This window comes from Myxocyprinus asiaticus, chromosome 10 (assembly GCF_019703515.2).
Source record: "Myxocyprinus asiaticus isolate MX2 ecotype Aquarium Trade chromosome 10, UBuf_Myxa_2, whole genome shotgun sequence".
NCBI classification, from domain to species: Eukaryota; Metazoa; Chordata; class Actinopteri; order Cypriniformes; family Catostomidae; genus Myxocyprinus; species Myxocyprinus asiaticus.
In genome coordinates, this window is record NC_059353.1 from 6,677,575 (window position 1) to 6,704,027 (window position 26,453).

General features: G+C 35.8%; 1 protein-coding gene across 1 annotated transcript; it reads left to right on the top strand.

The window, feature by feature from the left end:
* The first annotated feature begins 9,146 nt into the window (after positions 1 to 9,146).
* Positions 9,147 to 24,004, top strand: LOC127447426 (heterogeneous nuclear ribonucleoprotein A3-like). Its single transcript, XM_051709307.1, has 11 exons — positions 9,147 to 9,232; positions 10,297 to 10,419; positions 10,719 to 10,865; positions 13,185 to 13,395; positions 13,578 to 13,667; positions 14,508 to 14,561; positions 14,689 to 14,742; positions 15,050 to 15,181; positions 15,414 to 15,548; positions 20,627 to 20,697; positions 20,789 to 24,004. The coding sequence occupies exons 1-10, from the start codon at positions 9,227 to 9,229 to the stop codon at positions 20,677 to 20,679; spliced, it is 1,005 nt and encodes a 334-aa protein (XP_051565267.1). The 5' UTR covers positions 9,147 to 9,226; the 3' UTR covers positions 20,680 to 20,697; positions 20,789 to 24,004.
* The last annotated feature ends 2,449 nt before the right edge of the window (positions 24,005 to 26,453 follow it).

Below are 26,453 nucleotides of genomic sequence, written 5' to 3' on the forward strand. Positions count from 1 at the left end.
GATTGAGATTGAGAACATAAAAATGTTTCTGTTATAACTATTCTTAGCATCCTTCATATTTACATACAGATTTATATTAACATTTCAAAATATTACAGTGTTCAGATGGATCAAATCCAAAGTATGGAAGATGTTCACTGAGCCACATTCTTCCATTTCTTGGGTATGAACATACATTACTATACAGTTCAGCATGTTTTAATGGAGGGTTAACTTATACATTTTATGTACAAATAGTTTTAATGTGTAAAAATAGTCGTGTATAAAAATAAATAAATAAATAAAAACATCAAGATTATCATTGCAGTGTATAATAGTCAAGTACAGATCTGGGATTAACCTGCTCCACCTACTGGTGGTAATGAGAGTTTTTTGAGAGCTCACCAGTATGTGATGTGCAGATGTACAAATATGTGAGCTGGTAACTTGATTCTTGACTGTTTTGTACTAGAATCCCATTAGCTGACAAAGGAAGCTACTCTGCAAAAAATCAGTTCATTACTGCAAACAAATAAAAGCAAAAACAAAAAAAAAAGGTTCACTTTTGACCTCTCTCATCAACAAGGTGTTTCCATCCACAGAACTGCAGCTCACTGGATGTTTTTTTGTTTTTTGCACCATTCTGAGTAAATTCTAGAGACTGTTGTGCGTGAAAATCCCAGAAGATCAGCAGTTACAGAAATACTCAAACCAGCCCATCTGGCACAAACAATCATGCCACGGTCCAAATCACTGAGATCACATTATTTCCCCATTCTGATGGTTCATGTGAACTTTAACTGAAGCTCCTGACCCGTATCTGCATGATTATATGCACTGCTGCCACACGATTAACTGATTAGATAATCGCATGGATGATTGTTGGTGTCAGACGGGCTGGTTTGAGTATTTCTGTTACTGCTGATCTCCTGGGATTTTCACATACAACAGTCTCTAGAATTTACTCCAAATGATGTCAGAAACAAAAAACATCTAGTGAGCGGCAGTTCTGTGGATGGAAATGCCTGTCTTAAATCATTTCTTCTACAAATCTGAAAAAATAAATAATAATAATAATAATTATTATTATTATTATGTTAATTTTGGCAGTCTTGACATAGTCACAAAGTTTGGTTCTCATTTGAAAAACTATATTTAAAAATTATGATTTACCTCTTCCGCGCCAAAAATGACCCAAACACAATAGCAGGGTTAAAGGGGTGCAATAATTTTAACAGTTGCAAATGAAGATGTTCACAACAGGAGTGTACAGCAGGAAGGGTGACAGTGTTCAGTCCAACAGCAGCCCTTTGCTGAAAGACACATCCTCCTCCCTGGCAGAAGAGTGCAGGAGATTCATTTAGAAAACTTGCTGAGCACAGCTGCTGTCACACAGAGTTAGTGTTATATAATTTATTTTTTTAAGAGGGTATAAAACGTTTGGTTAATTATTGTCTTAAGTGCTGTCCTAAAACCCAGAGAAGATCACGCACTCCGTCTATCATAGTGAGTGACGTCATGATACTTCAGGTCAAACCTGTCCTAGTTAATTTTGGGCTGACTCTTAATCAGTCATCATCAGTACCTTTTTTTTTTTGTTGTTGTTGTTTTTACTAGATTAAAGCTAAAGTGTGTAATTTCTGCACCACTAGTGCTACCAAACGGAATTGCAAAAACATTTGTTTTCAAAAAGCTTTCCGAATACTGTCTGTTGATTGAACAGATAGTTGTAAAAGTTGTTAAAGCTTCACTCTCAGTTTTACTGGGATCCTCATTCAAGCAAGTATTTCATAAGTTAAAAAAAAAACAAACTCCGTCAGCAGCTCTGAGGCTTTAGGAACTGAAGCGTGTGATGAGTTTATGAAGCAGTCTGCCTTCCCATTGTTTGTGTGGGTGGCTTGATTGTTTATATGGCGGGTGCATCTGTAAAGCTCAGATACTGAAACACACACACCTCTGCATTCACAATCACTCACCTTCTCTATATGAGCTCAATGACTGGCCCACAGGTTGCATGTGGGGAGAACTCAAAAGACCTAATGGATCAATGTCACAACACACCCAGGAGTGAATGGAGAGGCTGCATCCCACCTGACAATAACAGCAAAACACACAGAAGAGCTAAGAAGGGTCATATGATAGCAAAACTTGAGCGAGTTCAAGCATGCATGGAACACCGGACCAAAAGGACACTAGCATACATAATGTTAAGGACATTGTATTGGATAGTTGCAACAGAAAAGTAGGGTTTGGAAAGGAATACTAACGTTCTGCTTACTACACTGTACTGTGTGAAACAAGTATGCAATATGAAGGGCACAACATGAAACGGCGGGATCTTGTTTCACTCTCAAGGGGTGTATTTTCACAATAATGTCTGCTTGACTGTACATTAACCAGCTTTATACCAGCCAAATAAAAAAATTAAAATATATGGACATTAAATATTTATTTGCATTGAAATGATGTTTTATGTGAGAAGAAAGAAATCACAGAGTCTCTAGAAACATCTGGTTTGCATCTGTTTTGTTGGTGTTTATTTTGCGGAAATTATTGTCTGGCTGCTCATAATCCCGCTTATTACCAGCGTACTTATCAAATAAACACAGTAAATGGACATGAAACATTTATTTTAACATTGTATTTTTACATTGGATACAGATTTAAAGTGTTATTCAGCCTTACATTACCAGAGGATACCTCACTCTGAATTAGCAGAGCTCAGATTTGCAGAATTTATCCAGGCCCAGTGTGCTTGAGTGACACAGTCTGTTTTATAGCACTGAAATGAACAGTTTACAATCTGAGTAAATTAGAGGATCACACAATCATAGACACACATTAGATAAAACGATCCTAGAGGCTCATTAAATGTCACAATGTTCAGCAGAACATTATGTCACTGTGTCCGAGAGCTTTTAGCTGTTTAATTAAGAAACAAATGAGCTGAAACTAACATGAAACATGAAATATTTTGCAAGAAACAGAAACTGTTCATTTAGCCCACCCTTTAGCAAAGCATGAAATACTTCTTAAGCGGTCATCTGCCAATAAATAAAGTGCTCTAATATTGGAAGTGAGAATGGCAGTTTTATTGTTGTAGTATTTCATCTGTCACATTGTGGTTATGACTATACACATTATAACCATCTCATAAAACTGCTATAAATCAACAGCATCCCTGTATTCACGTTTCAGCCAGATAGCTCTTTACTTTGGCCACTGATGATCTTTTATTCAACTATTAAAGGTATGCTGCTTATATTATAATTTATGAACACATTTTTATCATGATCAGGAAGCTCCTTTATCAGGATAACAAATACTACACATTCATCTTCTAAGCTACTTAAAAAACAAACATTAATTAAAGTGTATAAATGGCCAGCAGGTGGAGCCTTTACCCCATTTTAAGGCCCATTTTTCACCCTAACCTAAGCCCTCAGTTTAAACTTTATACCAAAACTTAAAGGGATAGTTATGGGACCCCAATAAAAATTCTCTCATCATTTACTCACCCTCATGCCATCCCAGATGTGTATGACTTTCTTTCTTCTGCTGAACACAACAAAGATTTTTAGAAGAATATCTCAGCTCTGTAGGTCCATACAATGAAAATTAATTGTGGCCAGAACTTTGAAGGTCCAAAAAGCACATAAAAGTAATCCATACGACTCCAGTGGTTTAATCCATATCTTCAGAAGTGATATGATAGGTGTGGGTGAGAAACAGATCAATATTTAATCCCTTTTTACATAAATCTCCACTTTCACTTTCACTTCCACATTCTGCTTTTGTTTTTGGCGATTTACATTCTTTGTGCATATCACCACCTACTGGGCAGTAAGGATAATTTATAGTAAAAAGTGATGTATCTTAAATATGTATCTGTTTCTCACTCACACCTATCATATCTCTTCTGAATGTATAACCACTGGGGTCATATGGATTACTTAAAAGTTTTGGCCACCATTCACTTGCATTGTATGGACCTACAGAGCTGAAATATTCTTCTAAAAATCTTTGTTTGTGTTCAGCAGAAGAAATAAAGTAATACACGGCTGGGATGGCATGATGAGAGAATTTTCATTTTTGGGTGAACTATCCCTTTATGAGAGACTTCATGCAGAGCTGATCAGTCAAATTACGGAATAATGGAATACAATGAACACACCAGGATACATGTTCAGACATTTCTTTCTAGAGAAACAGTATAAGTCTCAAATTCAAGGTTTGAGTGTGTGGTGATGTTGCTTTTGTTGATGTTGTTGACTGTATGTGTAATTTGGCCCTATAGGGTGACACTGTTGGAATGCTGGAAAAGTCTGATTACACTAAACTTTCATAATCACAAATCACAAAAAGAAGTTTATTAGGTTTAAATTGATACAATAATTGATATACTATTCATAGTTAATGTGCTGAACTCCTGTGGAGTTGGACACCTGTGTGAACTTGAGGAGAAATAACTTCATACAGCCACTAAAAATCAATGCAACACCAATTGATTAAACGTCATTGCAAAAATGGCCAATAAATGTAAAGTTAGTTCTGAGAAAAGGTATAATATGTTTGCGGATGCAAATTGATATTATATTATCTAATGCAATTACGTTCATTGATTTTTTTTGTTTGACCCAAGTGTCCAAATACCCTTTGGAGCCAATGTATATAAGAAAATACAACAAATTAAATGTTATCAAAAAAACAACAAAAAAAAAACAATATATATATATATTAGTTTTAGTTCTTATGGGGCACGCCTTTACCCAAACAGCAAATTACCTAACAGGTCAGGTGAGATTCAGCCTGAGCAAATGAGTAGTGAGGGTACAAGTAGAAAATTCTTTGTTTTTTACTTGTGAATTAAAAATTATTTTCTAAAGTAAGAGTGTTGATCTATAAACATTTAAACATTCACCAGATACTACACACCAGACATGCAAACAGTCCCTTGCAAGTGTTTGCAATTTAGGTACAAGCGCTGAAATTGCATCATCTCAATTATAGTGCAGTTATGTCATCAACAAGATAAGACCAAGAGGGGATTTTGAAAATGACTGCTACACCCTTGGATAAAACAAACATATCTACGACATAAGCTGAGATAAAATCAGTAAACAGTCAAAGATTTTAAATAACTGGATGTAAATATTAATTACTCCATTTATTATGTAATATAAATGTCACTTTTATAGGCAAAGTACAAATACGGTTGTTTTTTTTTTTGTTTTTTTTTTTTTGCACATGTGTGTGTGTGTGTGTGTGTTTTATCAGCATACAATGGCTGTACTGGTTGTACTGGTCACATTCAATGTAGTAGGGTACAACCGGGCTAAAGGCCCCATGGGGTAAAAGACTCCTTTGATTTGATTTTCTCCCAAAACACTAAATAGCAACAAAACCTACCACAGTACTTTCCTAAACACCTGTTTGTCAGTATGCACATCACAATTTTCCTGATCCAGAAGATCTTTGCGTGTGGTGTCTAAAGTTTGATTTTGATTTTTGATTTTGATTTTTTATGTAAAACAAAATGTATTTTAATCAAAACAACCTTCCGTTATTGTTTCTTTTCAAAAATGTTATGTTGCTCCATCAATATTTAGTAAAAAAAAAAAAAAATCTATTATTTAAATCATCCATAATACATTTAGTGAACATAAAAAGGCAAATTTTCCTTAAGGTGTGCTTTTAGCCCCATTGTACCCTACACCAAAGACTGGTGACTATCCATCCTGTCTAGAGAAATGATTATGATCACATTAACATATACAGACCCAAATTGAACAGAGGCCTCTGATTGGCCAGAAATGTTTTATATATGCTGTGTAAGATATATAAGAAACAAATCTATGTGTTCCCATTGATATATTTTTTTTTATTCATTTTTGGTTGAATGCAAAATAAAAGTATACATTTAATTCGGCCGATTTTGTTTCACTGTTGCATCCCTCTCAGTTGATCATCTCTGTGGAGCAAGTGGTGGTTAACATCTAAACCTGTGATGGTAAAAATCATAACAGGACACAAAACTGAAAACCATATCTGCGAAAAGGTAGTGTAAACAGGATGTACTTGATGAAGATAAATCTTAAAGTGGACTATTTATTTGAGGTCTGTTGAATCCCACCATAACAAACACAATTGATCCAATGCAAGTGACTGGCATTTGGGAAAACTTCTTAAATGACTTTTGGCTCCAGTAGAAATCTGAAGGTCAAACCAACTGATAAATGTTAGTTGCTTCAGGATGTGGATACTTACAATCTTTATACAGTGTATACGATAATATGAGTCAGATTCTTAACTGGCCTATAAAAAGCTACTCTGATATTCTAATATGAGACAAAGCTCAAGGAAAGGCAGTCAATGGCCAAAGATTAAACCTGGGATCCTATTTGTTTTTGTAACATTCACAGACCTGTTTGATAAGTCAGGAACAGGTCATTCTCGTCTCATTTCTGAAGTATGTTTGGGGTCAGTGGTTTAGTCATTAGCAATGCTTTAGTCTACATACTCTCAACTCAACACACCATACTCTCTAGTACTTATCTGAAGAGTTCACCTGCTGCATCGCACAGTAACAGTTGAATATTTTGCCTTTATATTTGAAAGATTTTAACAACAAACATAGCTAGCCTGCTGACAAATACCTGCACACCAGTGGACATTGTTGTATCAATGATCATAAAATAAATGAACAACACTCAGTTATTCCTTCTTCATGAATGAAATGATCCACTACAGGCCTCAAATCAAATGGCAAAAATTTGACAATGAAAATGTGAGAGGGTCCTCGCTGCAGACTGTAGCACGATGACGTAGTGGATCTAATCCCTTGCATAGTGGATTTTGGTGATGTAGTGGATCTTTTGGTTTTTATGTACATTATTACTTAGCATTAAAGTATTACACTGGGACATTTGTTTAATAAAGCTTAGCTTTTAAAAATGGTCATAACCATGGATTTTGTAAATTACTTTTCCTTGTTTATCCTCTTCACCCACAGAAAACAAATATGTAAATCAAATACTCCTCACTACAATGTGCTCCTCATTTCAACATCTCTTAAAGATTTTATATTTCTTGGCTTACAGAAAAGTGAGAAATACACTGTCAACTGTGAATTGAAAATGTTTTTTTCAAACCTTGCTGTCTTATAGTTATAATAAGGCATCTGTCTCCACATATTATTCAGTCAATTCAAGTTCTGATTTAAATTGAATAAAATTACCGTACAGTATTTTCAGTGCTAAGGGTGTCTATGTGCTTATCTGATCAATTTCTTTTCCACTGCATTCTCAGAAAAGTCTGAAATAGTTAATTACAACAACAACAATAAATAAATAAATTTATATATATATATATATATATATATATATATATATATATATATATATATATATATATATATATATATATATATATTCTCTCATGGGAAGTGATAGTTATTATCTTCTTATATTTGGCATACAGTGAAACCATTAATGTGGAAGCCAGGCAAAATCGATTTGTCATTAAAAAAAAATCTCTCTTTTCACTCATTATTGTTTAGGACAAAGTGATGTCACATACTGTATACACTCAGCCATTTACTATTAATAAAAAAGAAAAACACAACGGCAAAGTGTCAGAAGTTATAGAATTATCATATGCCTTATCCTGAAGGTGGATAAAATAACCATCCAATCAGAAGGCGTCGTCAAGCTGATGACGTATAGACAACTTTCACCCAATCATTTGACGTCTAATTATATCAATAGCGGGAGTTGCCGGAAAAGACCTTTTTCACACTCCGGGTTTTGGATCGCGGAAGTAAAGGTTTGCAGGGTAAACTTCGACAGCGGTGAATGGGAGATAATAGCAAATATTATGTTCACTTACCCATTTGCTCCAAGACCAAAAGAAAAAAATCACTATAATGTTTGAAGGACTTTTCAGAAGAGGAAAAAAATAGAGACCATACAAATATTCAGGGGTTTCAATACAAACAGCATTATATTAAATTATACAAATTAAAGATTTTTACAAATATTTTGGCTTTAATATTTTTACAGCGTTTAATCATGTTGTAATATCCTTGTAAGTCTATCAAAAATAGGTTAATATTGGGTTTCTTTTCTGACCATTTAAACTTACGTAAAAAGAATCTTCCATAATAATGATAAAATTTACAATAAAAGAAAAGTTTACATCTTTGTTATTGTGATGAAAATAAAGTAAAACATTGTTTTCTTCAGTGGAAAAGTATAATTCGTTTTTCTACACATAAATTGAGCGACAATCCTTTTGACAAGATGGCAGTTCCAAAATAGGTGGGATAATGTTCAACTTTACAGAATGCACATTCATTACTAATTTCAATTTGACATCATTTAGTAATAGGATATATTCTATGAATAATTTTAAAAGTTATTTTATTAGTTATAAGGTATTTATTACATTGATTCCATGTATATTTCCAGTGAATATATTCCAAATTAATATTCCAATATATGACACTAGGGAGAGTATTATTGCTACTGCACATAGATCTGATATTGCTATTATTACATTTTCTAATATCTACACCTACTAGAGGAATAAAGTTATAAAATCTTCTTTTTTATAGATTGGAAAATCTGATAAATTCCTGACCAGCAATCTTACTCCTCCAGGGATGGATCTCAATACTTTTTCAAACTCTTTGTGACTAATGGAATTACCAAAACGGATAAAAAAAAAAACTCTTAAAAAAGAACCATCCTCCTTAATTAACTGTATAACCCATAGTATGTCTTTCTCGAACCAGTCTTTTAGGAAATTTGTTTTTCTAATATGTTTTATTTCTCTATTATTCCAAATTGTATATTTGTGAGGTGGAACATTTTGATTGTAGGTTAGGGCCCACATAAGAAGCACCTGTCTATGAAAGTTTGACAGTTTCATTGGTAGTTTCCCAACATCAAAATTGCACTTCAGTAAAAACTCTAGTCCACCAACCTGTTGAAATATTAACTTTAAAAAAAAAAAAAAAATAATAATAATAATAAAAAGGTCAATACGTGTGGGGAAAAAAATAACGCGATTATATCCACTACGTCATCGCGCTACAGCAAGGAGTACATGGAAAATGTCGTTGCCTGTTTATGAGAAGGAAATACGTGCACTGCAGCGCCTTCTCTGGTCATTGTGTGGCATTACATCTCCTGAAGCGCATGCGCAATCTCAGTTCAGCGTGTAGCGGGAGCGGAAACGCTGCAGAATGAAGGTAACTTGTAGTTCTGCGTTAAAGCGTGTTTTTCGTCATCTGTGTTAACAGTATTAATTGAAAAACATATATTGAATAAACATTAAGTCAGTTTATTACTGTATATTAGTAGTAGGAAATGTTGGGCATGGCGCATGCGGCTGACGTGTTTAGCCAGCTGTGTTTTTTTATGAACGGCTGGATTTAACAGAGTGGATATGCATGCTGTTGTGGTGCATGTATTCACTTTCCCCCAATTACTCTCTTGAACAAATATATGCCAAGCTTGTACTTGTGGTATGTTGTCCTAAAAGACTGCTGTTGTTACTGTTAGGGAGGAGGTATTGGACAGCGTTAGCCAAATATTGAACCTGTTATTTTTGATGTACAGTAGATCAGTCCAAAAATACTGTAAAACATACATTCTTGTAATATTTCGAGAACATTAACAATATTATGGAGGGACCGTGGCAAATATATCTAAAATGGCGCGTGAAAGCGTCGGCCTGAAATATTCCAGACGCTCCTTCAGGCGCTGGTTTCATGTTGCTTTTATTCTATGAGGGTGTGTGTAATCGTTTATATTCGTCTCTCACATAGGCTTTCTTATACTGTACCACGATTTTACTATAATTTAGGCTAAGCTTATGAATGTTAAGTAGCTCCTGCTGCTTTCCTAGAGCGTCCAATCACGGAACTTAATTAATATTTATGATGCAAGCCTTCGACTTATGATTCGACTAACAGCCAACAACAGTTAGGCCTGCTGAGCATACGTCACGAAATGTAATTAATATTCATAACATAAGCCTTTATCAAAGTAGGATTGGTAAATACACTGGCAGGATGCCATCCATGCCCTCTCTGACGCAAACTAACCAGCCCCGCTCGGCCACTCATAGGCTCCAGAAGGAACATGTCTGACAATCAGCTTTAAACTGTTAAGATTAATTTAATAGCTTTAGGGCTTTATGTAACGCATGAGTCATTCTGTGTTAATTGTGCATATCTGTAATAATAAGTAGGTGATATGTCAAAAGTTGATGTCTGTTTTGATTTTGCCTTTGTGTATTTTATGTGAGCAGGGTCGTGACAGTAAAGAGCCAGAGCAGCTCAGGAAGCTGTTTATTGGTGGCCTCAGTTTTGAGACAACAGAGGACAGTTTACGTGATCACTTTGAGCAATGGGGTAAACTGACAGACTGCGTGGTGAGTATACGGATCAGGATGACATTCTTTTATGTTTGGTTTAATAACTTGTTGCGTTGTACGTGGTACCATGTTATTCTTTGAAGCACATTGGAATACCATGTAATATACCATGCATGGTATTTGAATATAGTTATCATTCAGTGCAATGTACCATGCTATTACCATCTAATACTTCACTGTAACATGGTACTACCACAGTGCGTTTTAATAAGAGTTGTGAATGCATATAAGAATAATATGTAACAGTAACATAAGCGCTGTAATTGATGATACCATAAAAGTGTCTCTTTCCTCAGGTAATGAGAGATCCAGGTAACAAACGCTCGCGTGGTTTCGGATTTGTGACATACTCTTGCATATTAGAAGTGGATGCGGCAATGTCAGCACGGCCACACAAAGTGGACGGTCGCATGGTTGAGCCCAAGCGTGCCGTTTCCCGAGAGGTGCAGTCAGATTTACTCAAACCATAAAGCTCCACATGGGCAGTTGACCTGAAGTTTCAAGTAATGCCAGCAGTGTCCCATGGAGAACCATGCTGTACAAAATGTTTCTAATTATTGTAGAATTATTATAAATGCAGTTTTATGACCTCTTATTGATTGAAAGATTAATTGATATTAGTACTTTTAAAACGAATTTGTCACACTGCAGCAAAATAAATAAATAAAAAACAAAAAAATAATAATAGTAATATCTAGTAAAAAAAATTGGTGACCAGTTACAGGGTCATTCTGTGTCCACTAAAATTTTTGTTCTTAATCATTTATATTTTTTACTGGTAAAAGAATATATTTTTGTCAGTAAAAGCCAAAATATGAAATGCCATGGATCAATATATACGGAGTAATTCATAATTTTTTTAGAGGAGAGTAAATATGACAGTTATATCCTTAAAAGGCAGCAGTCACTATTTTATTTGTACACAGATGGTTCATTCCAGAGATTTGCAGATGGAAATTTCTGAAATGTTTGGACCCATTATTGTTTTTATGTGAATAAATAAAGATATAATTCTAGTTTCGACATTATTTGTACTTCAGACCTTTGTTTTGTTGGACATCTTGATACCATGTGACTCACATTTGATTTTCAACCACATTGATGCCACATTAAAAGCATCAAATCTCTGGGATTTAATCATTATAGGGCCTTAGAAATGAAGATAAAACAAGCAAAGTTTGTTCTGAACCAGAATTTAAAATGATATTATCAGTGTTTCCCCTATATGCATTAACATTTCACACGGTTCAATAATGCAACGTAAAGCTTTCTAGCCACAGTCAGCTGCAAGTTTTCGTCAGTGCGTGCAGTAGTAATGTTTAGTTCATGGACAAAGCAGTCTTTTGAATGAATCTTTTAAGTGAATGATTTGTTCTTGTTCACTTTCATACACTGACTCCTATTTCTTGTTCTCTTACATCTCTCCCTTTCAATGAGCTCTAGTTTGAAGCACCAGGCCGATTTGGTGGCTTTTCATGCCTATAAAGAATGACTAAAGCATGAGCCAATAGCATTCGAGTGCGACTGTGAAAGGGCATATCATTGGTTTGACCCACTGAACGAATACTCCCCTTCAGTGAACTAACAACGATCAGGATCTGTTGACCAACTGAAAGAGAGGAGGAGGTATGTCGTTACTTTACTTTTGTAATCTCGTTCAACAAGGAGAGAAAGTAGCAGGATGAAGAATGAGTAAAAGTAACTGATGACATTACAATGACGTACTGCTAATAAATAGACATATACAATAATATATGGTTTCTGTGTATTCTTTAAGCTATTTAATTCATTTTGTATAACTTTAAAATGTTTATTATAGATAATGACAATATTCTGAATGAATTCTAGATTAAATTATGTAAAAAAATTAAATTCATTAAACGTGCACATTGGGTCATTGGGGGCTGAGCCCATCTAAGATTGAAATCCTTCCTAAGAGGAAAATTGCCCCTGGTTTGTATGATCTATTTGTATTTATGTTTTATAAAAATATTGCAAGTAATTTTCAGTGATGAGGCATTTAATTATTTGACAGTTGTTACTACAGCTATCTGGGCTTCCAGAGCCCTTCAAGTGTCAAAAGCTCCTAATAAATAAACACACACATGACAAGGCGAATAACCAATCTATAATGATTCTAAGGTCGTTTTAAGCTATTACACACTATTACGCGCATAACAGCACCACTGCTGAAAAAAATCCTAGGGGAAAAACTTGTTAAGATATCTTTAATACTTCTAAAGTTGTAGGCTCTTAGTCTCCAACCTTGGAAAAAGAAAAATTTAACTATTGGCATATAATGCAACAAGGGATGCTAAAGTCAACCGATTTTAGTAATAGACCTACTGTACCTATCACTCTGTTAAAATAAAATAATGATGCTGCCACCTTTGTAATGACTTTTTTTATTTAATTTTTTTACCTGTAGCTCCAAAACATAGGGGGAAATAATAATTTTGACCTTCTACAAAATAATGGACTGCTTGGTAAATATTGATCCATGGCATTTGATATTTGGGCTTTCATCATCATTTATGTTTAGCTTTCTTAAAAAAAATTAAAAAATAAATATACAATACTGTACATATATATTTTAACTTCAAATTTTGCTGTTGCGGGAAGAAAAGTTAATGGACAGACATGTTGTGTTAACTAGTCATGTTCAGACCTGCTTTAAAAGTCACACTGTCTTCAATCTACTCACAAATTAAGGTTCATTTAATGAAGCATTAGATACTTAAAGATTTACTCTAATTATCCAGGACTCTAATAAACCTGGAGCTCATCTGACAGTGAAGAAGATCTTTGTTGGTGGAATTAAGGAGGACACAGAGGAATATCATGTCAGAGAATACTTTGAGCCATATGGGAAGATTGAGAGCATCGATGTAATGGAGGAGCATCCAACTGGGAAAAAGAGAGGATTCTGCTTTGTCACCTTTGATGATCATGATACTGTGGATAAAATTGTTGGTGAGAGAAGACGGAAACCACCATTTGCATTAAAGTAAAAAATGCATATAGGATGTAGATAAACAGTTACACTTGCAGGTACCAAGGAATATAAGTTTAGGTCCCATAATTGAGCAAACAGATGGGTGTGTTTTACGTGTTTGGATCAAAATGCATTATTTGTCATTTTTTTTTTTTATCAGCACAAAAATATCACACAATCAACTCTCATAACTGTGAAGTTAGGAAGGCTCTTCCTAAACAGGAAATGCAGGCGGTTTCTAATCAGAGATGTGAGTAGCGTGTTTTATATTTATCACTCTTTAAAATAGTGCTTTGTAAATTGTCAACAGTATATAATTAACCCTTGTGTGTAAATTAAAAAAAAGTTACTCAGAGGTCCTTAGAGGACAAAAATGTGTGCGTCAAAAAACTGCCATAAAAATATTATATATTAATATTATTTTCCACTTTCAATGATTAATTTTTTTAACCAACATCAGTCCTGATCATAACTACCTAATATTTTTTTCATTTTCAGGATTTTAACCCTTTAAATGCCAGTTTGTTTACATAATGCCACTGTTGTTTCTCAATACACACATACAAAACACTCTCTGACATCCATACCAACACACCCACACAATTTTAGCTGCATCACTTATTCAATTGGTCTGCAGTGCTCTATAATACAGCAAACAGAAAATAGGAAAAAAGCATGTATTTGCTCCATAGGCTAAACATGAGAAAAATGGTGCCATCTGGTGGAAAATATAAAAAACTTACATTTTGAATCCAGGGCTCCGGAATGAAAGCATAATATCATAGAATTCATGATTTTATGCTTTAATGGCACTGGGATCAAATATTGCAGTTTTAATGGGGACATTTTTGTCCTTATGGTCCTGAGTGAAACTATTTTGTGTAAACAGTGTATTATAGATGTATTATAGGAACTGAGGTTGAACATCATTACCAATCATAACTATCTGATTTATAATGAGTTTTTATGTTGCTTTGGTGTTAGAAGCTGTATCTTTGCATATGCTTATAGTGCAGGCATTTTACATCATGTGTCATTAAGATAGCTAGCGCATGAATAGGTCATTTTCAGTGGTTTTTCTGTCTTTCAGATTGTGATGGGGGTGGGGGCAATTTTATGGGCGGAGGTGGCAACTTTGGCAGAGGTTAGATGACATCTGATACTGTACATCTGATCCCATCTAAAGTGTAGCTTGCATCTACAGTTTGTACATTGGCACCTAAAGTTTAAATAACCCTGCGATAACTTTGAATCCTGTTGTGTTTTTACAGGGGGGTACGGAGGAGGCCGGGGCGGCTACGAAGGAGATGGATACAATGGATTTGGTGGGGACAGTACTATTATGCAAACATTAAATCAGACTCCTTTGCAAAAAAAAAAAAAAAAAAGAAATGTTTATTACTGGCAATATTCGCCACAGTGCTTTGCTGAAACACTTTTTTTTGGTAAAGGTTGTATTTGCATTGTTCTTTGAAACATCAGTTTATGGAAAAAGTATTTATATCTCATATTTGTAGAGATGCTAACAATTTTTTAACTGTTACAAAGCTATGTCATAAACAATTAGTCCACTAATTATTCAGAAGGTATTACCACTGAAGTACTCATTTTTGCATGCATCTGTGGTGTTAGGTTGTAACTATGGTGGGGGTCCTGGCTGTGGAGGTGGCCGTGGGGGATATGGTGGAGGTCCTGGATATGGTAACCAAGATGTAGGAGGCTTTGGAGGATATGATAACTACAATGATGGAGGAAATTTTGGAGGTATATAATCATTAAAGCTAAGACACTAATTTAGCTGTAAAGTTTAGTATGCTATTAGCATGAATTAGCATGCTATCTGAACCTAAATGTAAATAGAAGGCTGAATAAATTAATTAATTGTTTTAGAAGTATTGGTTAAAATGGTGAAATGCATTTACATATGACTTATTAATATTTGTATTGCTATCTCTTTAATCACTCTTGAATTCACACACTTGAATTGTGATCTCAGGTAACTTTGGTGGTGGTGGAGGTGGGGGAGGAGGTGGAAACTACAATGACTTTGGGAATTATGGAGGGCAGCGGTCCAACTACGGCCCCATGAAGGGAAATAATTTTGGAGGAAGGAACTCAGGACCTTACGGTGGTAAATAAATATATAAATAAATCAATACTCATTACTCGGCAGTAAAGGTCGACCGATATATCGGTTTTGCCGATTAATCTGCACCGATAACAGATTTCTGGAACTATCGGTTATCGGCAAAAAGCCACACCGATTGTTTTTCCCTGTTGCGTCCGGTGCTGGAGCGGCTGGGAGTGTTCCGCTGTGGTTATACAGAAAGAGAATGGCCTCTAGAGGCGAAATAAAAACTATCACTTCACTGATGCCTTGTGGTGTTGGTTCTGACACATGAGACTACACTCTGCACGGAGCAGAACCCTTCAGATGCGGATTTAAAACAACAACGAAAAGGTATGTATACAATACGTTACAGTACACGTTGTCATGTCATGCTGCATTAGTAGAGAACAGCAGTATGTTTGCCAACAAGGCTGAGAGGATGCTAACCTCAAGCGGTTAGAACAATGTGACAAAAATACACGTAAGTCCTACCCAAATGTTTAAATGTCACGATTGTAACCATCTGTTGCCATCTATTTGCATTAGTTTATATCCAGCTGGTCACGTTTATGCATTTGTTAGCCAGCTAAGTTGCATATTTAAAGCTTGTGATGTGAGAAAGCAAATGAATATCTTCATGCAGCCGAGATAAATTTATAAATAAATCAGAAACGCATCTGATTTCAGTTACATTTTTTTATCCTCGATGTAATACGATGACTTCAGATCGATCACATTCTTGCGCTAAAAAAGGTTAGAGACAGGGCAACAAATACAGTTGAACAGAAATCAGGTGTCTCAATATGCTTTTAAAGTTCTTTTTAATTAGACATATAATCTAAAAATCAGCGTTCCTGCACGAGACGCTGAATAAACAGAAACAAAGCGAAACAAGGACTTTCGTTTAGTGCATGTTTATATAGAAAAACAAATGGATGGTTGCAAAAGCGTTTGGTGTGAACAGCCCCTTACAGTTGGTGGAGGTCTTTGGCTGTAGCGTCTTGCTCTCTTATTAAGCAATGAGTTGTTTAAATGCTTTGTCAGGAAGGATGTTCAACTTAGAAATACGTGTCTCGAGATCCTCGTGTTCATTTCCAGTCTGTTGTGTTCCGTCTGTTTGAACAGCCCCTGGCCTGGGCTCATAGTCTGTGCCGCTTCACCACCGAGTTCAGCCGAATACCACTGCTATCTGTGAATAATGCTACTCTACATACAACTGTACTGAATAATAAACAATGTGGTATTTCACTGTTATTATGAAGCTTGAGTCTGGAGTAGTAGGAATCAGTGCAAGTGTAACACCATGTGAACTGTCTATTGAAGCGTTTTCCCCCTTCATTTTACATTTGACTTAACATATGAGAATATGGAATGACTAAAACTTTTTTATTTTTTTTTATTTTATGCTCATTAATTGAAAATGAAATGCTCTTTTTTTTAACAGCCAGGATAGGAATGTTCTATGCAATAATATAACAGTGCTGAATGGTTTATGTATTTATTGCGCCCTCTTGTGGACAAAGGAAACAACATCAATTTAAAAATCAGCTGACTTAAAAAAGTACAATCATTTTTCATGGTTCAGTCAGTACTATTTATTTTTGTAATAAAGTTCAGTGCTATTTTATTTGAGTGCTATTTTTTCATTCAGTATCAATTTTAAAAACTATCGGTTGATTAATTGGTTATCAGCAGGTACTGCCAAACTTAGTTATCGTTATCAGTAAAATCCACTATTTGTCGACCTCTACTCGGCAGTAGGGCTGGTTAAAAATATTGATTTTCTATTTAATTGCGATTTTCATTTGAACGATCCTGATATAGATTCTTAAAATCTCAAGATTGATCTTTCAGCCTATTGAGCAATGCTCTAGAATGTGAGTAAATCACTTGCATATGTGACCAGATTTTGCGTTATGTGATTAAAAAGGTCTGTGTTAAGACACTGGCTGGTAAATGTTCAGGTTTCACCAGTTATTTGAGTAGTATTTGAAGTTCAGCACTGAGATCCTTTCACTGCGAGTTGAGAGTAAAATGTTTGTTTGACTCGTTTCATTTAATGTGTCCAAAGAAGAGATCTTCATGTCCTTTCTGCTCATTATAGTCAGTTGTTGATAAAAAAACAAAAAAACAAAAACAAATAATAAACCATTAATTCTAATCACACATAGCATGGATGCAGTAAAGAAGCCAAATGCTTCCTCCTTTCACCCCATCACAAACTTTATTACATTGGTGCCGAAGCCCGGGAGGGATGCGCTGTCGGAGAGCCCTCACTGCTGTTTGAGGTCGCGACACCAAGGAGATGTAGTAAGGTGGTACTGGAGCAGTTCGCCAGAAGGCGGAGGAGCTTGCTGCCCTCCACCAGGAGACGGAGGAGCCGCTGCCATCCGCCAGAAGCCAGAGGAGCTGCTGATGTCTTCCAGGAGGTGAGGTCCAGTGCCATCGCCCGGCGTCGCAGATGACCGCTGCCCAGCTGGCCGAGGACCAGGCGACAGCGTGTCTGGGGACCGGCGAGCCATTTGTTCTCGTTCTGTCTCTCCCGCTCTCTCTTCCCTCTCCCTCCCCTTGTCTCTCAGTTTCCCAGGAGGCGGGGAAGGCCGGCCAGAGGAAGGATGGCCAAAAGGGCAACACGTCCCTCCAAGGAAGGGAGTGGGGGGGGGGTAAGTCAGGCCGGAGGTCACCCTGGCCTGAATCTGGTGGTGGAGGAGTGTGACGAGGAGGGGGGGCGTGGCCGGGCCCTGATGACGCACGCCTGCCGCTGAGTTGACTAATCAGCGGTAGAGAGATAAGGGGGGGCCAGAGACGCCAGTTTGAGAGAGAGACACACAAAGCTGTGTGTGTGCGTCTTTGTTTGTTTTGCCATTTATGTTATGTTTGAGTTCAGGTTGTTATTAAAGTTTTACATTGACTGTTCAGCTGGTTCCCGCCTCTTCCTTGCCAATCTTAAGAACCTTGTTACAGGGGGGCCTGGGTAGCTCAGTGAGTAAAGATGCCTGGGTAGCTCAGCGAGTAAAGATGCTGACTACCACCCCAGGAGTTGCAAGTTCGAATCCAGGGCTTGCTGAGTGACTCTCCTAAGCAACCAAATTGGCCCGGTTGTTAGGGAGGGTAGAGTCACATGGGGTAACCTCCTCGTGGTCGCTATAATGTGGTTCTCGCTCTCCGTGGGGCGCATGGTGAGTTGTGCATGGATGCCGCGGAGAATAGCGTGAAGCCTTCACATGCGCTATGTCTCTGCGGTAATGCGCTCAACAAGCCACGTGATTAGATGCACGGATTGACGGTCTAAGATGCGGAGGCAACAGAGATTCGTCCTCCGTCACCCGGATTGAGGCGAGTCACTACACCACCATGAGGACTTAGAGCGCATTGGAAATTGGGCATTCCAAATTGGAGAGAAAAGGGGAGAAAATAATAATAATAAAAAAAAAAAAAGAACCGTGTTACAGAGTTGTTCACTGAACTGCCATAATTCTTAAAGAGACATTACTTTTATAGCTTGTGTTCTTCAAATCAATGCAAATTCTTGGAAATAGTACAAATTATGCATACATTTTTCTTAATCGTTATAATGCATTTACTGTGAATACAGCATAAACACTGGTGTGAAAGGCAGAACCTTCATAATGTGTCCACCCGGAGTCATTACACTGACCCACATGCCGCAAACAGACACACAACAGTGCCAGAGCCCTTCAACCAGCCTACAAACTTAGCATAAAATAGCATAACACGTCGGTCCCATAGACATTCTATGGGCGGTACAGTCGTAACACGCTAGTTGACCGTTATGCTCTCTCCTGTGATAGAGCCGCGGAGGTTGTTATTTCAGTAAATAAAATGATCTCTGACAGTTTCCCTGCCAGTGATAAAATGATAGAGAAAGTTGGACTTTTTCAACTTATGTAAGGTGCATTTTAATAAAGAAGCACACCAAATCTTAACTATCACCAAAACACAGAATGAGACGTTTTTGTCTGCAAGTGCTTTTCATGGTGAATTCAAAGCGACGCTGGCACTGAGGCTCTGATGCGAATCATGAATGCAGCTTCACGATTGCTGTAGGAAAGCGGATAGCCACAGTCTACCGGCAGATTAATATTGTGGATTATGAGAGTTTAAGAGATTTAATGCCCATTGCAATGAATATGTGGGGACTAGTTCTTTCAATTAGTCAAACTCACACTTAGACTTTGGGAAACGTTTAATGTTACTTGAATTGGTGCTATTTTAGTGCATTTCTATCTTTATACTGTGGAATGCTTTGTTTGTAAAATGTTAATAAAGCATTATATTGTTACATATTGTTTTGTTTTCTATCCTAAGATGGAAATAATGCATTTTGATGAGAAAATAAGTACATATAGTGTCAAATTTCAGCACTTTCAAATTATGTGATTAACCGCAAAAACAAAATTTAACCGACTGACAGCACTCAAAAAGAAAATTAAAGTTTAAATGTGACAAATGATGAAGAACGAATGATAAAAAAAAAAAAAATGATATTGTACTTAGAAGATTCCCTTTATAATTAACAGCATGAGCTGAGAGAGAATTTTTCTCATATGTAAGTGAAATGGACATTATAACTGAAATACCTGTATAACCCAAATAAACTGGAATCAAATCAAGAGCTTGTGAATCTAATCGAATCTGCAAAATCTGTATCAATACCCAGCCCCACTCAGCAGCTTCCAGCACCAACAAAAAATGACCATGGTATTCTTTGAAGTACTTTGTAGTAACATGTAAATAAAAAAATCAGTATCATGGGACTGTTGGCTATATAGCAAAGTACAATGGTATTACCATCTAATACCATCACTATACCACTACAGCAGGTTTGTGCATCATTCAGAATTGACTGGAAGAATGCCTTTTATTTTCCTATTCACTTCCTCAATTTGAATAGAATTTTCATTGAGGTAGCAAACAGGATGTAATTAGAATTTGAATTTAAGGAAGTAAAATTAAAATGGAATGAAATTCATACTGTATGTGTAGTTTGTGTTTCATAAAATGTTTTGTGTGTTTAATTTTGATTTTATTATTTTTATTAAATTAAAACAATGCATCTTTTGTATTGTTATATTCAGGCGGCTACGGCTCTGGTGGTGGAGGCGGGGGCTATGGGTCCAGACGATATTAACATGTATATTTGTCAGTGGTAAGTTCAGCTCCACATCTGGAACACACAGACTCCACAGAAGAGTTACACAGGAAGACTTGTGATGTGTTTTACCCTGTGTGTTCAACAGGCTTCAGATCCACAGTTAGATGAAGAGATGAGAGGAGTGGGGAGGAAAGGAAAGATTACTGAGAGAAAGTGGGAGGGGCCAAGATCTGCCAGTTATAGCTCTTACTGCAGCAGATTTTAATGTTAGCTTCAAGAGAGTGTAGCCAGACACTCCAGAACTAGTGTGTGTTAGTGTATGCACATTCCTTTAATATTCTTTACCCACTCTTATTTTCTCTGAGCTTTTCACACACCCCAAACCTTCTGTGAATTTTCTGAGCGTTGTTTGAGAGTAAAAGAAAGATATTATGTTATCAAACACTGTAGCCAGAGCAGTTTTAAATAACTGGTTTGAGTTTCAGATGTTGTGGCCTTGAGTATATTATTTGGAGAGAAAAAAAAGTTGTTTTTGATTTTTGATTTGAAGACAGTGATGTCATGTGATTGTTACGTGTATTTTGATATATTGTGAGTATACAGTACATGTGTTGTTTCTCCTGAGTTGTATTAACCAATGAATGAAAAACAGAGTAGACTTTATTAGATCTGAGGGGATGTAAAGATAGAAGATAGTAAACCTGTAAAGATAGAAGTCTAGATGGTTTAACTATTTTGACAAATGAAAAAAGAAACCAGCTGAAATAAAGTTGTGTAGTAACTTGCCTAACCAAGTTTAGTGCGTCATTGAGTCTGAAAGAGAGTGCAGCTGTTCTGAGCATATGTTGTTGTGTATGAGATTAGAGCTAGATAGGGCTGGGTGATATATATCACATCTTCATGATATATTCGCAGTGAATTGCTGACGAAACAAAATGTAAAAATATTGTGAATATCGCATTGATTTTAATGCGCTTTTTATTTGGCCATTACGTTTACTAAAGACTGTACCTTTACTCTAGATTCCTCATTGTTTCAGGCAATAGATAGATAGACAGACAAACAGACATACTCACAATATATTTGCAATGATTTTGCTGGTAAAATAAAATGAAGCAACATTGTGAATATCACAGTTATTTTAAAGTGCTTTATATTTGGTCATTAAGTTTCCTAAAGGCCATACATTTTACTCTAGTTTTGGGATTCTTCATTTTATGAACTGCGAGAATGAGGTTGTTTAGACTACGGTAGCAAAAAGAGCATTTGAGTTGGTAAGTCCCAGCTGGCAAGTGTGTATGATACAAAAATGAGTACTATGGTACTGTATCTTGGTTAAACATGTAAAATTAAAGTAATTTAAGCAAATACTTAAATATAGAGATACATATAGAATATAATCAGAAGGGACACATATTGAGACATATTTTAGCTATATCGCCAAGCCCAAGGCCTAGACAGAAACTAACAAAAGACAGTAATTTACACAAAAACAGGATGTTATCGGTCTCTCAGACTGACAGGTCAGTCCCAGCTGTCAAGTGTGGATGATATAAAAATGAGAAAGGAGGAAAGAATAAAAGCCTTTTTGCGTTGCGAGTCACGTGTGTCTCCAGAAAGCTAGCGTCTGTTTCCATGAGTCTAGCTGTACCCCGCGAGAGCAAAGGAAGACTAGCGGCAAGCCAATGCTAGCGTGAGACCCAGCAGTGAGTATGAGGTTTTGAGACAGAAGAGGAAGAAAGAGTCATAGGAGCAGGTAAAAGTAACTATTCTGCTTAATTTACAGATGGGAAAAGAGGCGCCTGATCTACTGTAGGTGGCTGAAAATCATTTATGACACGTTTTCAGCGGTGGTTATGGATGGGTAAGATTAATAGATGCAAGATGTATGTGCATTTGCTAAAGATATCCTCCCATAGTCACATAGAAGAATTCAGTAAACGCAATAGAGAATAAGATGTGTAGTTGTAGAACATATTTCACCACAACATCAAAAAAGAAATAAGAAATTATATTTTGCATAAAGAAAATGACACCTATTTTAGGACAATTAAGAATGTTGCTTTATGACATAATTTTTTTATTATTCGCCATTAAGAATAATGGGAATGATAAAGGAAATAATTAATTAAATATCTGAATGCATTACAATAATTTTGAGTGATTGTCATGAAAAAAACAAAAATCATGATGGAGCCTTAATTGTCTTAAAATTTTTTATAAAATATATTAAAATTCATTTATATTTAATTATTTTGATTTTGAGGTGAAATGTGACCTAGACATGTTTTATTTAGATTCACCAATTTAAACTTGAGAACATTTTTGCTGATTCTTTATTCAGCTTCAGGAAATGGACTTCTAACTCCATCACATGGTAATTTCCATTTCAGACCAAGAGTTCTCTAGTAGGATATTTATTCAGGGAAGATATTTTCTCATTCAGGGTAAATATAATTAATATATATTCACATAATATTTTTGTAATGTCTTTAATAGTCTCAGGGTGATTCCCATGAAACCTGTCAAGAAAAAAACCTGTTTGACTCCCAAAATAAAAAGAAACAAATAAGAAAATAATAATAATAATAATAATAATAATATATATATATATATATATATATATATATATATATATATATATATATATATATATATATAAAATGAATCCTATTTTTAGGACATTTTTTACACTGTGACATTTTCATTACCGTTACGCACTTCAATTTTCACCCCCCAATGTCCATTACTGCAATACAAAAAATAAAATAAAAAATAAGACAAAAAAAAAAAAGATATGATATTTAAATTGTAATGTATTTATACACCATAGAATTATTCCCTTGGTACTGCCTTTCATTATGTTCTGATTTTAATAGTAAAAGTAAAATGTGCAAACACATTGAGATGAGTAATGAGAATTTGGGGCAAAAATGTGCTCAATTGTTCAAAATTGTCACAATGCAACAAATCTCCTTTTGGCTGCTCCCGTTAGGGGTACGCCACAGCGGACCATCCGTGATCCGCATATTTGACTTGGCATAGGTTTTATGCCGGATGCCCTTCCTGTATGGAGTTATTTTTGTTTCATATTAACATACAAATGGAATGAGATTTGCAAATAAAAAGTTGGTTCACAAATAAATTGAAACAGATCCACAAACAAAATGCAAGGAGTTTCACAAAAATGAAATGAATTCACAAATAAAAAGAATGAGATTTGCAAATAACAAAATTATTTACAAATATATTTTTAGCTCACAAACACAATTCTGTCCAGCATTAATTTGTAAATCATGCACATTTATTTGTGGATTGCTTCCTGTGCATTTGCGGATCGCTACACACATTTGTCGATTTTGAAACAAATCTAGCGCCAATATGTGCACACAAATCTACATATAGGTGGACTCCACCCATCGTCTACTCAAGCCAATCAGATAACGGCCACATTACTCTGACCAATTGTAGCACATTTCTATTTTTAACCAATCACGCTTCGTTTTACTATCAAGGCAGGACCAGAGTCACAGAGCTCTCATGAGCATGGAATCAAGCACATACAGATAAGCTCCAAGGCTGCACATTTTTAAAGAAAAGGACGTCATCAGAGGAATACTGTGATTTAAGGTTCGTATAATTTTCTCTCAGTTATAAACGTGTATTGTCTTGTTAAATGTCGACAGCTGAAAATTGGCCATTTGTAGAGTGTCCAGATCATTAGCTTTATAGCTAACCTGGCTGACTGTATGAGTCTGCTATTTTAATTTTTAAAGTTTCTTGACTGAAATGCGTCAAAACCTTTTCTCTTAAAGTTACATGGCAGATACAAACAGACACACTACTAGACACTACAAAAGATCAGTAGTACAGATAGTGTCTTTAGAAAACATGAATCATATTGGACATGAACATGATCTCAGGAGTCAATTATCACTGTCAGAACATGATGCTGTATTCTAGAAAGGGACCCTGTAATAGTACCTCCTAAAACATTCACACAAGAGTGCTAAAATGCAAAATTCTAATAAATATTACCTTACAACTGTTTTTATTAAATACATTAACATAATGTGAAACCAAATTGATGCCATAGCAGATCTTGTACACTGTGTAATATAGGGTATTAATTTATTGATGGTTTGTGCCCCTAAGATCTTCTAATATGATTCATGTTATATAAAGACACTATCTGTACTACTGATCTTTTGTAGTGTCTAGTAGTGTGTCTGTTTGGATCTGTCAGTAAAGGTTTTGTCGACACATATCAGTCAAAAAGCTGGTTAAAATGTAAATAGACTCATTCAGTCAGCCAGGTTAGCTATAACGCTAATGATCTGGACACTCTACAAATGGGCAATTTTCAGCTGTTGACATTTAACAAGACACTACACATGTTTATAACTGAGAGAAAATTATACAAACCTTAAGTCACAGTATTGCCCTAATGGTGTCCATTTCTTTAAAAGTTTGCAGTCTTGGAGCTTATCTGTATGTGCTTGATACCATGCTCATGAGAACTCTGTGACTCTGGTCCTGCCCTGATAGTAAAACGAAGCGTGATTGGTTGAAGATAGAATGTGCTATGATTGGTCAGAGTAATGTGGCCATTATCTGATTGGCTTGAGTAGACGATGGGTGGATTCCACCTATTTGTAGAGTTGTGTGCACATCTTGACACTAGATTTGTTTCAAAATTGACAAATGCGTGTAGCGATCCACAAATGCACAGAAGCGATCCACAAATAAATGCTGGACAGAGTTGTGTTTGTGAGTTAACCCTCTGGGGTCGACGGATTTTTCTGGGGTACTCCGTCATTTTTGGGCATACAGAGATGTGTAAGACATCATTAGAGACTATAAAGGGTCTACTTTTATTTGTATACACTCCCAATAACAATAAACCTTGTGCTTTTGTAAAATAAAGAAAATAAACAGGGTGCACTTTCAGCCATCTCTGTCTCCGCGAGCATCTTTCTGAAACACATCACAAAAATTAACTGAAACTCTGTGAATACTTATCACACAAACATGAAACATATGTCTAAAGAAAGCTTAAAATGTCTACTTTTAAATAAAACTATTCAAATTTAAAACAAATATTCTACTGCAATGTAATCTGTATGAAACAAAGCGATGTACAGTTTCTCCTGGCTCAGCTAATGATCCCTAATGTGATCACACCCACCAGCAGAGCACGCTATTCATATGGTAATGTGCTGAGGCGATCTATGCAAATGGTAAACGCCCCCAACATTGCCTTAAAAAACATCAAGTTCATTAATTTTCTGCGCGTTTGGAAGATGGCACACTACACAGGTGAGGAAGCTCCTGGATAGTGATGAAGACTTTTCAAATTTTCCTCAAAAGAAGAGCGGGAATCTGACGAATAGCGCGTTTGCATTTTGAAGAGCGACTTGGTCCAACCGAGGATACAATTTCGGATGAGTGAGTCATTTAGTTTTACTTACATATTAGTTGACATGCTGTTTTATATAAACATGTACATATTTTACTAGTTGGACTATTTCCAGACTTGCCAGCCAGTATTCAGAGTATTGAAATTTGAAATATGTCCTAATAGGCAAGTATTATTTACATTTAAATGTTGTTTCGGCTAAAGCAGGTATTTAAATTGTATGCTTTATGATATAAATATGATATGTAATATGATATAAAAAATAATATGAATGTTTAGATTATATTTTAACTAGTGTTTATGCTGCCTCATTATCATCAATGAAGCTTCTGCTTGCAAATATCTGTTCGGGTGTAAATGTGTAAAATGTGCTGTAAATATGCCCATATTA